Source organism: Chlorocebus sabaeus, chromosome 5 (assembly GCF_047675955.1).
Source record: "Chlorocebus sabaeus isolate Y175 chromosome 5, mChlSab1.0.hap1, whole genome shotgun sequence".
Taxonomy (NCBI): domain Eukaryota; kingdom Metazoa; phylum Chordata; class Mammalia; order Primates; family Cercopithecidae; genus Chlorocebus; species Chlorocebus sabaeus.
The window spans coordinates 44199802-44212903 of record NC_132908.1 but is presented as its reverse complement, the minus strand read 5'-3'; the positions used below and the strand labels follow the sequence as shown (position 1 = coordinate 44212903).

The 13102-nt window shown below is 39.8% G+C and overlaps 1 protein-coding gene across 1 annotated transcript in view; it reads left to right on the top strand.

Annotated features, from left to right (window-relative positions):
• Positions 1 to 13102, top strand: part of ITFG1 (integrin alpha FG-GAP repeat containing 1) — a 287705-nt gene that overhangs the window by 84832 nt on the left and 189771 nt on the right. The window contains exon 7 of the mRNA XM_007992185.3: positions 4483 to 4547. Within this exon, the coding sequence (XP_007990376.2) occupies positions 4483 to 4547 (65 nt within the window). The remainder of the gene's footprint in view (positions 1 to 4482; positions 4548 to 13102) is intronic.

Here is a 13102-nt window from a genome sequence, read left to right as displayed (position 1 = left end):
TTGCCCTTTTGGTGCAGGATGTAAGAACCTCTCTTCTATTTGCTACCCAAGAGACCCTCTTCCTTTCACATTTAGGTTTTAATTTCTGATCAGTCATGTTCAGCCTTTGTATCTGTCTTGTGCTTCCTCAGTTGAGCTTAGCAATAGCTGTCTAATTGCCCTGTCCTTAGCATTAGTGTTTGCCTCATATTTCTCAAAAAAAAAAAAAAAAAAAAGTATCACACCCCCACTAGTGGATTTCCTCTCACCAGAATACTGTCACAAGACAGCAACAGTAAAACATAAGTGGGGGAAAAGGTGTTTTATTTGGGGGCTGTCTCTGCCTTATCCCCAGTGAAGGAACCCATATTGCCTGCCCCATGATAGGTGATCCAACTACAGAATCTCATCTTTTTTTTATTTTTTGAGACGGAGTCTCGCCGTTGTCACCCAATCTGGAGTACAGTGGTGCCATCTCAGCTCACTGCAACCTCCGCCTCCCGGGTTCAAGCAATTCTTCTGCATCAGCCTCCTGAATAGCTGGGATTACAGGTGCACACCACCACGCCTGCCTGGCTAATTTTTGTCTTTTTAGTAGAGACAGGGTTTCACCATGTTGGCCAAGCTGGTCTTAAACTCCTGACCTCAGGTGATCTGCCCGCCTCGGCCTCCCAAAGTGCAGGCATTACAGGTATGAGCCACCACGCCTGGTCCAGAATCTCATCTTAGTGTCTGTTTTCTCAGATCACTTTTGGTATCAACTGTTGTTGGTTGGGTTTCTTGGGAAGCAGACTTTGAGATTCACGGGCATGAAGTTTCATTTTATAGTCAAAACCAGTGGAAGGCATGAGACAGAAACAGAGTTGGGCTGCGATTCAGTGTCAGTAAAAGCCTCACGTGACCCCTGGGAAGCTCTGAATGTGAAATTGCCTTGTAGAGTTGTCCTGAGCGGTGGTGAGTGAGTCCAGCCTTTGTACCTCCAAATTGACCATTGATTGGATGCAGGCTAGCCCAGAAAGGGATGCAACCTTCTGCAAGGTAGCTCCTTTTCAGCCAAAGTTGTTCCAAAGAGGGCTAACCACTTAGGATTGTCTACCAGAAATATTTCTAGGAGCTGAGACAATAAATCCTTAATTCCCACAAGGGCATCTGGGTGGCATGTCATATCCATGACAGTTTCTGCAGTACATTTCCTTAATTTTATTTTGTGAATTACTCTTAGCCATGTGAGAGGGTGAGAACTTTATTGTTTCATTGATTAAAAATTTTCTTCTAGGAGTTTCTTCATTCCCATTTCATTCAAAGTCTGAGGCATGATTCTTTATATTTAATTACTAATAGTTTTCTCTGTTTTTGTTTCTCCATGTAATGAATCATTTATTTTTTCTATGGCCCCTTTACATAATTGAATAGTAAAACGAGATTTTTTTAAAAATCTATTTTACAAGATACTTCCAATCCCTCATCTAGCTTTACTACTTTTCAAAGTTTTAATGAATAGCTAGTGAAGCCATGGCAATACAATCAGCATTGTGTGTTATAGTTCCTAAATTATTTAAATATGCATGAAAGAACAGGGCATAATTTTCACCTTTATGCAAATATAGATTGTGACTAATAGAACACCAGTGGAAAAAAAATTTTTTAATTGTTTTTCAAGGAGTGGCGATAAATTGCTGGTAGTTACACTACTTGCTCTAACTATCCCCCTTAACCATATCCTAACCATATATGGTCACAGAGTCATTCTTCTAATCCCATGATGCTAACTGCCTTATCAAGACACCAAGCCTTTGATTTCTTGTTGAAAACATGTCTCCACATTTATTCTATTTTCAAATGGGTTAAGAGTTTCAAAAGTTGGATATTTTCAGTTTGAACAAATTCACCTGTAATATAGTAGCATGCTTGCCCCTTTTCTGGGTTTTACTTCTTTCAAGTAGCTCAGAACTTGCACTCATGCCTCCCTTAGTGATTCCTAGAACTTTCTTTGGCTGTTAATCCCTAATCACTTTCTTATGCTGATTATTCACATTTTTAGATGCTATAAAAATGTAACACCTTTTAAAGATACTTACTACAGTAGTCAGTGTGATTATTTTTAATGAAACACTTTAACATAGACCCTTCTTTTTCCAAGACTTTCCATTTAAAGACATAATAGAGCAGTTATTTTTAGATGTCCAAGCAAATTTGCAAGAACTACGGTATACATATAGCATGTTGTCCATAATTATCCAACAATCATTTGAACATGTTATATTTCCTGGCTCATAGAAACAGCAGGGATAGAAAAATTCGTTAGGCATGATTCCTACCCTCAGGGAGCCAACAGACAGATGTGAAGCCAGAATACCATGGTAGGTTGTAATCACCGCCATGACAGAGGTAGCACAGGAGAATAACAGTGGTGGGAAAGCTATTAGTCTAGGGAGAGGAAGGAACTCTGGAAGGAAGAGGACATTTCAGACAGTTTTGAAGAATCCATTCACCAGGTGGCTGTGAGGTGGAAAGGCACTACAGAGACAAGGAATGACATGTACAGAGGCAAACAGATGTCAGAAAACATGATAAAATCTGGTGACTACTTCGCTCTGTCTGAACACAATCTTCTTGTGAGGGAGTAGCACAAACTTGAGGCTGGAAAGGTAGGTAAGGTGGCCTTCACATAACAACTGAGGAATTTGCCCTTCATCTTGAAAGAAAAGGAATGATGTCAAATGACTTTGGAAGTAACACATCATTGGGAATGCATCAGTAACAGTAAACAAATCACGTTCATAGAGAACTACATTTGTATATCCACAGGCAAAGCATTTTCCTTGTTGTGGAAGTAAATACAGAGCTATTTGATACATGGACAAAAGAATGGTTCCACTTGGAATGAGGAGTTTTGAGTTCAACTAATTATAAAAATAAATTCCTTAGCTTTTGGGTGATTCCATGAAAATCTTTATTATTACAAGTATTAGATAAATTAGCTTCATCAAATTCATATGACACCCTTACAGAAAACACATTAAAATGTGAATGATCGTTTTCTGAGCATATCTAATAAAGGAAAAAAAAACTTTTTTTTTTTTTTTTCAGTAGTTATGGCCTTCACATCACTCTGGAATAATTTGTTGTTGTTGTTGTTGTTGTTGTTGTTGTTGTTGAGACGGAGTCTGCCTGTGTCGCCAGGCTGGAGATCAGAATCTCGGCTCACTGCAACCTCCGCCTCCTGGGTCCAAGTGATTCTCTTGCCTCAGCCTCCCAAGTAGCTGAGACTATAGGCGTGCACCATCACACCCAGCTAATTTTTGTATTTGTAGTAGAGACGGGGTTTCACTCTGTTGGCCAGGTTGGTCTTGATCTCTTGCCTTGGCTTCCCAAAGTGCTGGGATTATAGGCATGAGCCACCGCACCTGGCCAGTAATTTGTGTTTTAAAGCATAAAATAGTACTGTTATTTTAATATTCCTATAAGCCACCTCATCATTTTAATACCTTATATATTCACTAAGTAAAATTGCCATGATGCAAACATAGTAAATGCTGCTGGCCAGGTGCGGTGGCTCACGCCTGTAATCCCAGCATTTTGGGAGGCCGAGACAGGCAGATCACGAGGTCAGGAGATCAAAACCATCCTGGCTAACACGGTGAAACCCTGTCGCTACTAAAAATACAAAAAATTAGCTGGGTGTGGTGATGGGCGCCTGTAGTCCCAGCTACTTGGGAGGCTGAGGCAGGAGAATGGCTTGAACGCGGGAGGCTGAGCTTGCAGTAAGCCGAGATCGCGCCACTGCACTCCAGCCTGGGTGACAGAGCAAGACTCTGTCTCAAATAAAAAATAAAATAAATAAATAAATAAATGCTGCTACTAGAATAGATTTATTTGCAGTAATAGGCCTTTGCAATAACAGGATGTTTGATTTGACTGTGAACCTGTTTTTTTTTTTTTCCCCAAAGAAATTTTATTAAAATTATTGTACTTTTCAATAAAACAACCTTTTGTTAGCTGGAATTTATGAAGACAATTCTATTACTGAAAATTTGAAACATAGTTTATTGTTCATTTAACATGAGTGCAAAAACTTTTGGATGGTGAAATACTGTGATTTAAAATAATGCTGAAAACTATAATATATAGGTAAGTGTTGCTTTCAGGGTGAGAAAGCAAATATGATTGCGATCAGAATATCTGTTTTAAAAAATATAGTACACTCTGGAATAAAAAAGATTGAAAAGCATACGATTTTAAAAAGTGCTACACATAACTATTCTTGAAAATAAGGAATGCTTTTGAAGGACTAATACCAAATATCCTTGTTAAATACATTTTCTTTAATACAGGGTCATCCGCTTTTATGTTATTTTATTTGATGGGATGAAACTTGTTAAAATATAATTTAAAATATGTTTAAGTAGAATTGTATTATTTTAATGTATTGCAGTTTTTTTCTGTTTTTAAATGTACACATCAGTAAGACTACAAAACTTTTTTTATTATTTTTCCTTGTAGATTTATTCCTGACGACATTGAATGCCACCTCTAGTACCTTCCAGTTTGAGATATGGGAAAATTTGGTAAGAAATCTTTTGTTTGAAGCATTTTAAAATGATGGCTTTCAGTAAAAGCACACAATTTTAGAAAATAAAATGAAAATAATCACTTGGTTGATTTCAACAATAAATAGAAAACTTTAAGAGCCTTTGGTTGCATTGCTGCATTCAAAACTACTGAATATTGCTGGAGGAAGTGATTCATTCAGCATCAATTCCTCTGCAGGTTTTTAGGCATGACTGCCAATTAAACCAATCAGGCTGCCCTAATGTGCATGTTAACAGGACCCCTGCTATGCTGTCAGCTGTTGAGAGAGGTTACTGTCACTTAATTTGTCAGCATGATGGTTTATGAAAAAAACTATTTTAGAAAGACTAATTTTTCCCCTTTGCCTTTAGGCTTATGTAAAGAAATAAGACAACAAACACCAAACTTACTGCCAGGTTGACTAGGATTAAGAAATCTTTCCCAATAGGGTTTTGTTTTGTTTTGTTTAATTGTTAAGTAGAAGATTCCCAAACTGATGTCATGATTTTATTTCACTTTTAGCTTGATGTGAGTTATATGATGGGTTAATTACCAGACAAAACTGGCCATCACAGTGATATTCGTGAAGTATTGGCGAAGTATCGAACCCCACTTTCCACACACACAAAATTGGCGTAAGAGCCTGTGCTTCGCAGGATCTTTTTGAAGATCATGCCTGACATGCAGTAGGCATTTATTGAATTTTAATTTTAGGTCTGTTTATTTCCCATCTGCAACTCCTGATTGTATTTTATTCAATCCAAATTAAACCCGTAACCTTTTATAAATTTTATTAAAATGCTGATAAAAAATAAGCAAATTTTTGAAATGTAAAGCACAAACTTATGGAAGGAGACTCATTATTAGCCATGCCTCATAATGTGGTAGGTGATGCTGGTCATGACTCAGATCTCTTCATGGAAGGAAACTACAATGGGGGGTTGCTTTGTTTAGACGAGATCAGAGCTTCCGACTACTTCTAAGCTCAGCAATTTGATTCTTTTTTTTTTTTTTTTTTAAATGGGGCAAGGGAAAGTAAGACATCTAAATCAAAAAAGACTAATGTACTACTTTTTTAAAAAATGTAGTTATATTTGTTTTTCTGATGATAGAAATATGGTTGCTATATTTTTATGACTGCCATACATTAAGTCCCCACTGCTGGGGGAAGTTTGTTTGCAAGTGGTCTTTCATTGCTACCACAAATGAATCTTGTAGTATTAGAAAATGAGAGGTGTATTTGATTAACTTGTATCTGGGGGTCGGGGGAAGCCTCATTATAAATAGGTAGGATATCTATAGAACATAATGAAGCACCCTTAAGTATATGAGGTTCTTTCAGTCTAGGCTGAATTAAACGTAATGGAGTGAAGCAACTCAATAGGAGAAGATTCTTGATGAAGAGAACAGATTTTGGTTGGGTCTTTTATTATTGTTTTCTTTAAAGAAAACTAATAAATTCACTGTTAGGAAATGGGGACTAAGGACTGTTCTTATAAAGTGACCGGGTCAGTAAGTAACTTTAAAAAAAAAAAGTATTTTTAAACTCTTGTTAAAGATCGTAAGGCAGATTTTCTTTGAGAGGGCTCGTACAGTGGGGTTTTGCAGTAGGGGGAAGAGATTGGACTCACCTCCAAATACAACAAGGAAAATCAGGATGTTTTAACCAGTGAGCAAGATGGGGGTCAATGGAAGGGAAATTACTTGGGCAGTGGTAAGGATAAGTTAAGCAGAGTTCTCAGAGGAGCCTAACCAAAGTTTGGTCAAGGAGATAATCTTTCTCAGTTTCCACAGTGACAATAGTTAATCATTAGTAGATTCAGAATTAACTAGTATAGGTAAAGTGTGGTTTTCATAAAATGAATGATCATTTTCAATTAAAGATTGAACAGAGACTTTGCAGTCGCATACTAATTGGCCAAAGAAACCTCAAAGCCTATAAAACCACATTAGCCAGTGGAAGAATGAAAGCTGCAACAAATCTTTTTACATATCAGTCAGTTATCTATACAGCCCCATGGTAGTGCTCTGGCAGATACAGAAGTGAATAGGGCTTGTAGACTAGGAGCTGGGATGTGAGTATGGATGACCCTGGCTGGTATGATGAGATATACATTATGCTACAGGAATTCAAAGAGCAGTTGCTTCTATTTGATTGCAGAATTATCAGTGAAGGCCTCAAGAAAAATGTGGTATTTAGGCCGGGAGTGGTGGCTCACACCTGTAATCCCATCACTTTGGGAGACTGAGGCGGCCAGATCACCTGAGGTCAAGAGTTCAAGACCAGCCTTGCCAACATGGTGAAAACCCTTCTCTACTGAAAGTACAAAATTAGCCTGGTATAGTGGTGCATGCCTGTAGTCATAGTTATTCAGGAGGCCGAGGCAGCAGAATTACTTGCATCCAGGAGGGGGAAGTTGCCGTGAGCTGAGATCGCACCACTGCACTCCAGCCTGGGCGACAAGAGCAAAACTCTGTCTCAAAAGGGAAAAAAAAAAAAAAAAAAAAGATGTGGTATTCAACATGGCTAGTATGAATTAAAGGATTTTAGTGATTTGAAAGTGAGAAAGAAAGAGGAAAAGGCAGGCAAGGAATTGCACAGGAGACACAGGACACATCCAGATGGTGGAAAGTGGCTGGTTTAGGCCAGAACATAAAAGAGATAATGGAATGTAAGACTAGAAAAATTGGTTTATGCAAGATCAGCAAGAGCTTTGATCTCTAAACTAAGTAATTTGATCTCTTAAAAATCTACTGAGAAGCTGTTGTTTTAGGACTGAGAATGAGATGAATAGAACCTTCATTATTACAATTAAATTGGCCACTATATATCAGATAGGTTAGCATGCAACATCTGGAGGTGGAGAGATTAAAGTTTATAATAAATTTAGGAGGAATTTATAATAACGTGGGAAAGAGATGAATGATTAAAGAAGGAAATGTTGAGAATAGACAAGAAGGGTTAGATATGAGAATACAGGATGACCATTAACACAATGCTTACTTACGTTTTGTTCTGGTGAGCAATAAGAGAAATAGAGGCCAGGCACAGTAGCTCACACCTGTAATTCCAGCACATAGGGGGGCTGAGGCAGGCAGATCATTGGAGGTTGGGAGTTCAAGACCAGGCTGGCCAGCTGGTGAAACCCCATCTCTTCTAAAAATACAAAAATTAGCTAGGTGTGGTGGCACTTGCCTGTAATCCCAGCCACTTGGGAGACTGAGGCAGAAGAATCGCTTGAACCTGGGAGGCAGAGGTTGCAGTGAGATCATGCCACTGCATTCCAGCCTGGGCAACAGAGCAAGACTCCATCTCAAAAAAATTTTTTTAAAAGAGAGAGAAATAGAAAAGACAAAAGAAGTAACTAATTTGGGGCAGGAAAAAAAATTATTTTAGAATAGAGACATGTCTCCCAGCTACTCAGGAGGCTGAAGCAGGAGGATTGCTTGAGCCCAAGAGTTTGAGGCTGCAGTGAGCTATGATTGCACCACTGCACTCCAGCCTGAATGACAGAGCAAGACCTCATCTCTATATTAAAATTATTTTTTAAAAAGCAAAAAACAGAGACAACGAAGTGGTTGGAAATGTAGGAACAGAACTCAAGGAAGAAAGTAGATAAGTGTCATGAAGAAAGAGTTAAGAATGGCAAAACCAGATCCTTGGACACCCTTTATGTCAGAATTTTTCAGCCTTGGCACTGTCACCATTTTGAGCCAGATAATTCTTTCTGTGAAGAACTGTCTTGTGCATTGTCGGTTGTTTAGCAGTATCGCTGACCTCTTCTCACTAGTTCATAGTAACCACCTCCCAGTTGCGACAATCAAAAATGTCTGCAGACATTGCCAGATGTTCTCAGGGGACTAAAATTGCCTCAGTTGAGAACCATTGCTTTACATGAATAAAGATAGGAACATGCAGTCGTCATTACATACTGCTTCATGGTCAGTTTTTACCTTTATAAATATGGCAATTTTAACATTAAATATTAAACATGAAAGCCAAAGCAATGGTAGTCATCCATGAAAGGCTACTTGCTACCACATGACACTTTTGGTTGGAATTCAAGCAGAAAATGGGAGAAAGTCTCCTTGTCAACAGCTGTGGGTTAACTGCTTCAGTGGTTTTGGTAGTTGTGGTAGCAGTAGTTACTACTAGTGTTCCTACTACTACTACACTATTATTAATGTTAACTAAATGCATGCTGTGTGCTAGGCACTATACTGAGCATTTTATATGGATTATCTCCTTAATCCTCAAAATCCTTGTAAAAATACATTTTTTAGTAAGTCAAGGAATGCCTAGAGAAGGACTAACTTATTCCTGCCTCATGGCTAGCAAACAGTGGAGCTGAGAGTTGAACTAGGAAATCTGTTTCTAAACCTTCTACCCTTAAGTCATTGAAATTAGTACACAATAATTCCAGAAATCAACTTGGAAAAGAAAAGGTAAAGAGATGGCTGCAATAGAGCCCCTAGTGAGTTCGTTGAATTTTCGATTGCAGGGAAACAGTGCAGATCGGTAAGAACACCACAGTAAAAAAATGCTGCAGTCAAAGGATACAAAATTGCAGCTAACTAGGAATAATTTCTAGTCTTCCATAGCACTGCAGTTGACAGGATGGCTGCCGTTAACAATAATATATAGTTTCAAATAACTGGAATTGACTGGAAATCGACACAGGATTTTTTCAGTGCCACTTCACCAGCTAGAGACCTCCACTGCTGGTGGGGCCTCTGCTCAAGTTTCACTTACAACCGCTGGGCTGGCTCTGCCCATGCGACCTGGCAGGTTGTGCTTGGCTCACGCTACCAGCCCTAGTCTCACACCCACTGTGGGCAAGCCAGGCACAGCGTGATGAGGGGTGTATGAGCAAGTGAGTGCAGGGCAGCTACTCCAGGCACCGACTCCATGCAAGGCTGAGGCACAACCAGGCGTACCACAAGCAGCTTCTGACTTAGGTGCCAGAGTTTGGATGAGGGGAGCACGGTGGTGCCTGAAAAATTTGGAGACACCAGCAACTGCAGGGCCCTAAAGTGGGTGTTACAGTGGGCAACCAGAGATTGAGCAAGGTGAAGAAGAGTTTTATTTAGCAACAGAATAGCTCTCAGCGGAGAGGGGACCTGAAGTGTGCAGCCCCTACCCAAAGGCAGGGAATCCCCACATGTAGCTGAGTCTGGGGTTTTTATGGGCTCAGAATGGGGGAGTGCATGTTGATTGGTCCATGGCGGCCTGGAAAAAGCACCATTTTATTGTCTAAGAGGCATCGAGGAAGTTCTCACTCTGGTCGGGGACTTTACTCGAAACTGGCTGCATGGATTCAGGCTTTAGTTTTTCTTTGGTTTGAAGGTGGGGTTTCACTGGGGACCCATCCCTATCTGCCTAGGAATTTGTCTGTCTCCTGCCACTATTAGATGGAGGATATTGAGGCTGGGCATGGTGGCTCACGTCTGTAATCCCAGCACCTTGGGAGGCCAAGGCAGGGAGATCATGAGGTCAGGAGATCAAGACCATCCTGGCTAACACAGTGAAACCCCATCCCCACTGAAAACACAAAAAAATTAGCTGGGTGTGGTGGCAGGTGCGTGTAGTCCCAGCTATTCAGGAGGCTGAGGCAGGAGAATGGCGTGAACCCAGGAAACGGAGCTTGCAGTGAGTCGAGATCGTGCCACTGCACTCCAGCCTGGGCGACACAGCAAGACTCCATCTCAAAAAAAAAAAAAGGTGGAGGATATTGAGTATTCTGAATAGGAAGAAATGATAAATGTTTGAGATGATGGATATGCTGATAACCCTGATCCAATCACTATACATTACAAGTATCACAACATCACTGTGTGCCCCATGAGTATGTATAATTATTATTTATCAGTTTTTAAAAAATAGTACAGTGTAAAAAAAAGTAATGTTGTTTGTTTCATAGCAAAATTACTCTCATACTAAAGAATATAAATATACAAATAGGTGGAGATTCCAATCCAAAAGTAAAAAAGAGAGTCAGACCATGGAGTAAATGAGGACCAAATGGCAGCCTGTGAAAAAAGTACTTGCAAATCATAAGCACAGGACTGCCATTATGACAGTACCATGTAGGTGCCTGATACATTGCATTTTGCAGAACCCTTTGTTATCTTTCATTCCATTTGACCTCTCCAGAACCCTGCAAGTAGACAGTACATTTAACCCCTTCTAACAACTGAAGAACTGAAGCCTAGAACAGTGAGTGGCTATCCCAAAGTGACATAACTTTTCAATGAAAGCAGGACTGGAACTCACCTCACCTTCCTCCAAGTCTGGTGTTCTTTGCACCAGACTGTTCTCCCAGAATATGTACAAAATGGAAAACAGTATTTATCATGTTTCTCTTCCCTCATTAATAGCAACAGAGCAGCTTCATCTTTGAAAATGAGTGTAGTTGTGCTACACTTTAAAATGTGTTATCTATTGAGATAAAATATATTGATGATGCAGTTTATTAAATCATTTTGTTACATATTAAATATGTAAGTAATCTGAATGCAAATGAAGTTATATATGTCTATACTGCTAAGCAAAGTAAAGAACAAGTAATGATAATAATGGAAAAGTTGTCTAATAAAGTGTTGTCTTTTCCCCCAACTCTGTCATATGTATAATGTGTTCTGCTTACTCTCACTGTGGTCAGAATGTATTCTTTTCCTCCAGCAATTAGAAGTGGGCATTGCTCTTCTATTGATGTTCAGTGTAAAAGTGGCATCTTAGAAGACATGGAAGGCTGTTACTTCAATGTTTCTTGATGGAGATAAATCATGAGGTTATATCCATATAATTCTAGATATATTTACCAAAATTAATAGACCTTCAGTGGGGTAATTTGTTCACTTCCAGTTAGTATATTGAGTTGACATTCAGCTTTATCTCATAGGAGGCTGATATATTTTAAGAGAGATTTTTCCATTCATTCATGAAACACTGTATACACTCTACACAGTGCTGTGATCTGTCTTCCCTTTTTTTTTTTTTTTTTTTGAGGTGGAGTCTCGCTCTGTCACCCAGGCTGGAGTACAATGACTCAGTCTTGGCTCACTTGCTCGCTCCACCTCCCAGGTTCACATGATTCTCCTGCCTCAGCCTCCCTAGTAGCTGGGATTACAGGTGTGCACTACCATACCCAGCTAATTTTTTTTGTATTTTTAGTAGAGACGGGGTTTCATCATGTTGGTCAGCTGGTCTCGAACTCCTAACCTCAAGTGATCTGCCTGCCTCAGCCTCCCAAAGTGCTGGGATTGCAGGTGTGAGCCACCGCACCCAGCCAATGCTGTGGTCTTTCTAAAATGCAAAAGCACTTGACAGTTCAGCTAGGGATTTGGCAACTTTGACACATCTCTAATGCAGTTTCAGGTTCTAGGTAAGACTGGAGGGAAAGCCTAAGGCTTAATACCCTTACTAAATAAGATGTCTGTAGAAAATCATTGAAAAGTACATCAGATGATTTAATAATGGAAGGGGAAACATGTTTCTGCACAGGGATAATGGAGTGTTAAAGTGGTTGGAACATTGCTTGTCACAAGAAAAATCTTATTTCTTTACTCATGGTTCTCAAGCATTTGGGTTTTGTGCTTTTGTTATAGCAGTGCATTTCTCTGTAAAGATCAGCAATGATTTCTTAAGAAACTGACTTGCAGATTGTGATATTATGAAATACATATTTGATGTTAGTCCCCATTTCCTAACATACAACTTCTGAAAGACCTAGAATCGCCAAAGGGATGTCTTTTTGTATGCTAATGAGTTGAATGGTGGATGGCAACCCCAAAATAACTTCAGAATGTGGCTGGTCACCAGAATGACCAATACATAATTAGAGGAGTGGGGCTTTTAGCCCCTCCCTACAACCTCCAGGGACGGGTGAGAGTCTGAAGGTTAAAGTAATCACTAGTGGCCAACGGTTTCACCAATCATGCCTACCTAATGAAGCCGTCTTAAAAACCTAAAAGAACTAGGTTCTGAGAGCTTCCTGATAGCTGAACAGGTGGGGAAGTTCCTGGAGGGTGGAGTGCCCAGAGAGGGCATGGAAGCTCTGTGACCCTTCCGTACCTCGCCCTACTCATCCCTTCATCTGTATCCTTTGTAATATCCTCTATAATATCCTCTATAATATCCTCAGTAAACATGTTTCCCAGAGTTCTGCGAGCCACTCCAGCTGTGAATCCAAAGAGTAGGTGGTGTGAGTCCCAACTTGAAGCTGGTCAGGCAGAAATACTGGAGGTCCAAATAACGTGGGGGACTGGTGTCTAGGATAATTTGGGGAACTGAGCCCTCAACGTGTGGAATTAGAGGACAGCCAGGTGATATCCACTGCAGAAATGATTGCTTGTTTATAGCGGGGAAAAATCCCCCACATGTAGTCACAGAAGTCTTATGTCTGTTGATTCTTGTGTGAGAGCATAAGGGAGAAAACCAGTGCTCGTTTTTTCACTCAGACAGATCTACAGTATCCTTAGAGGAACAAAGAAGGAAAAACGCATTTTAAAGTATACAGATATCCTGTATACAGTATGTAGGAATCTGAGT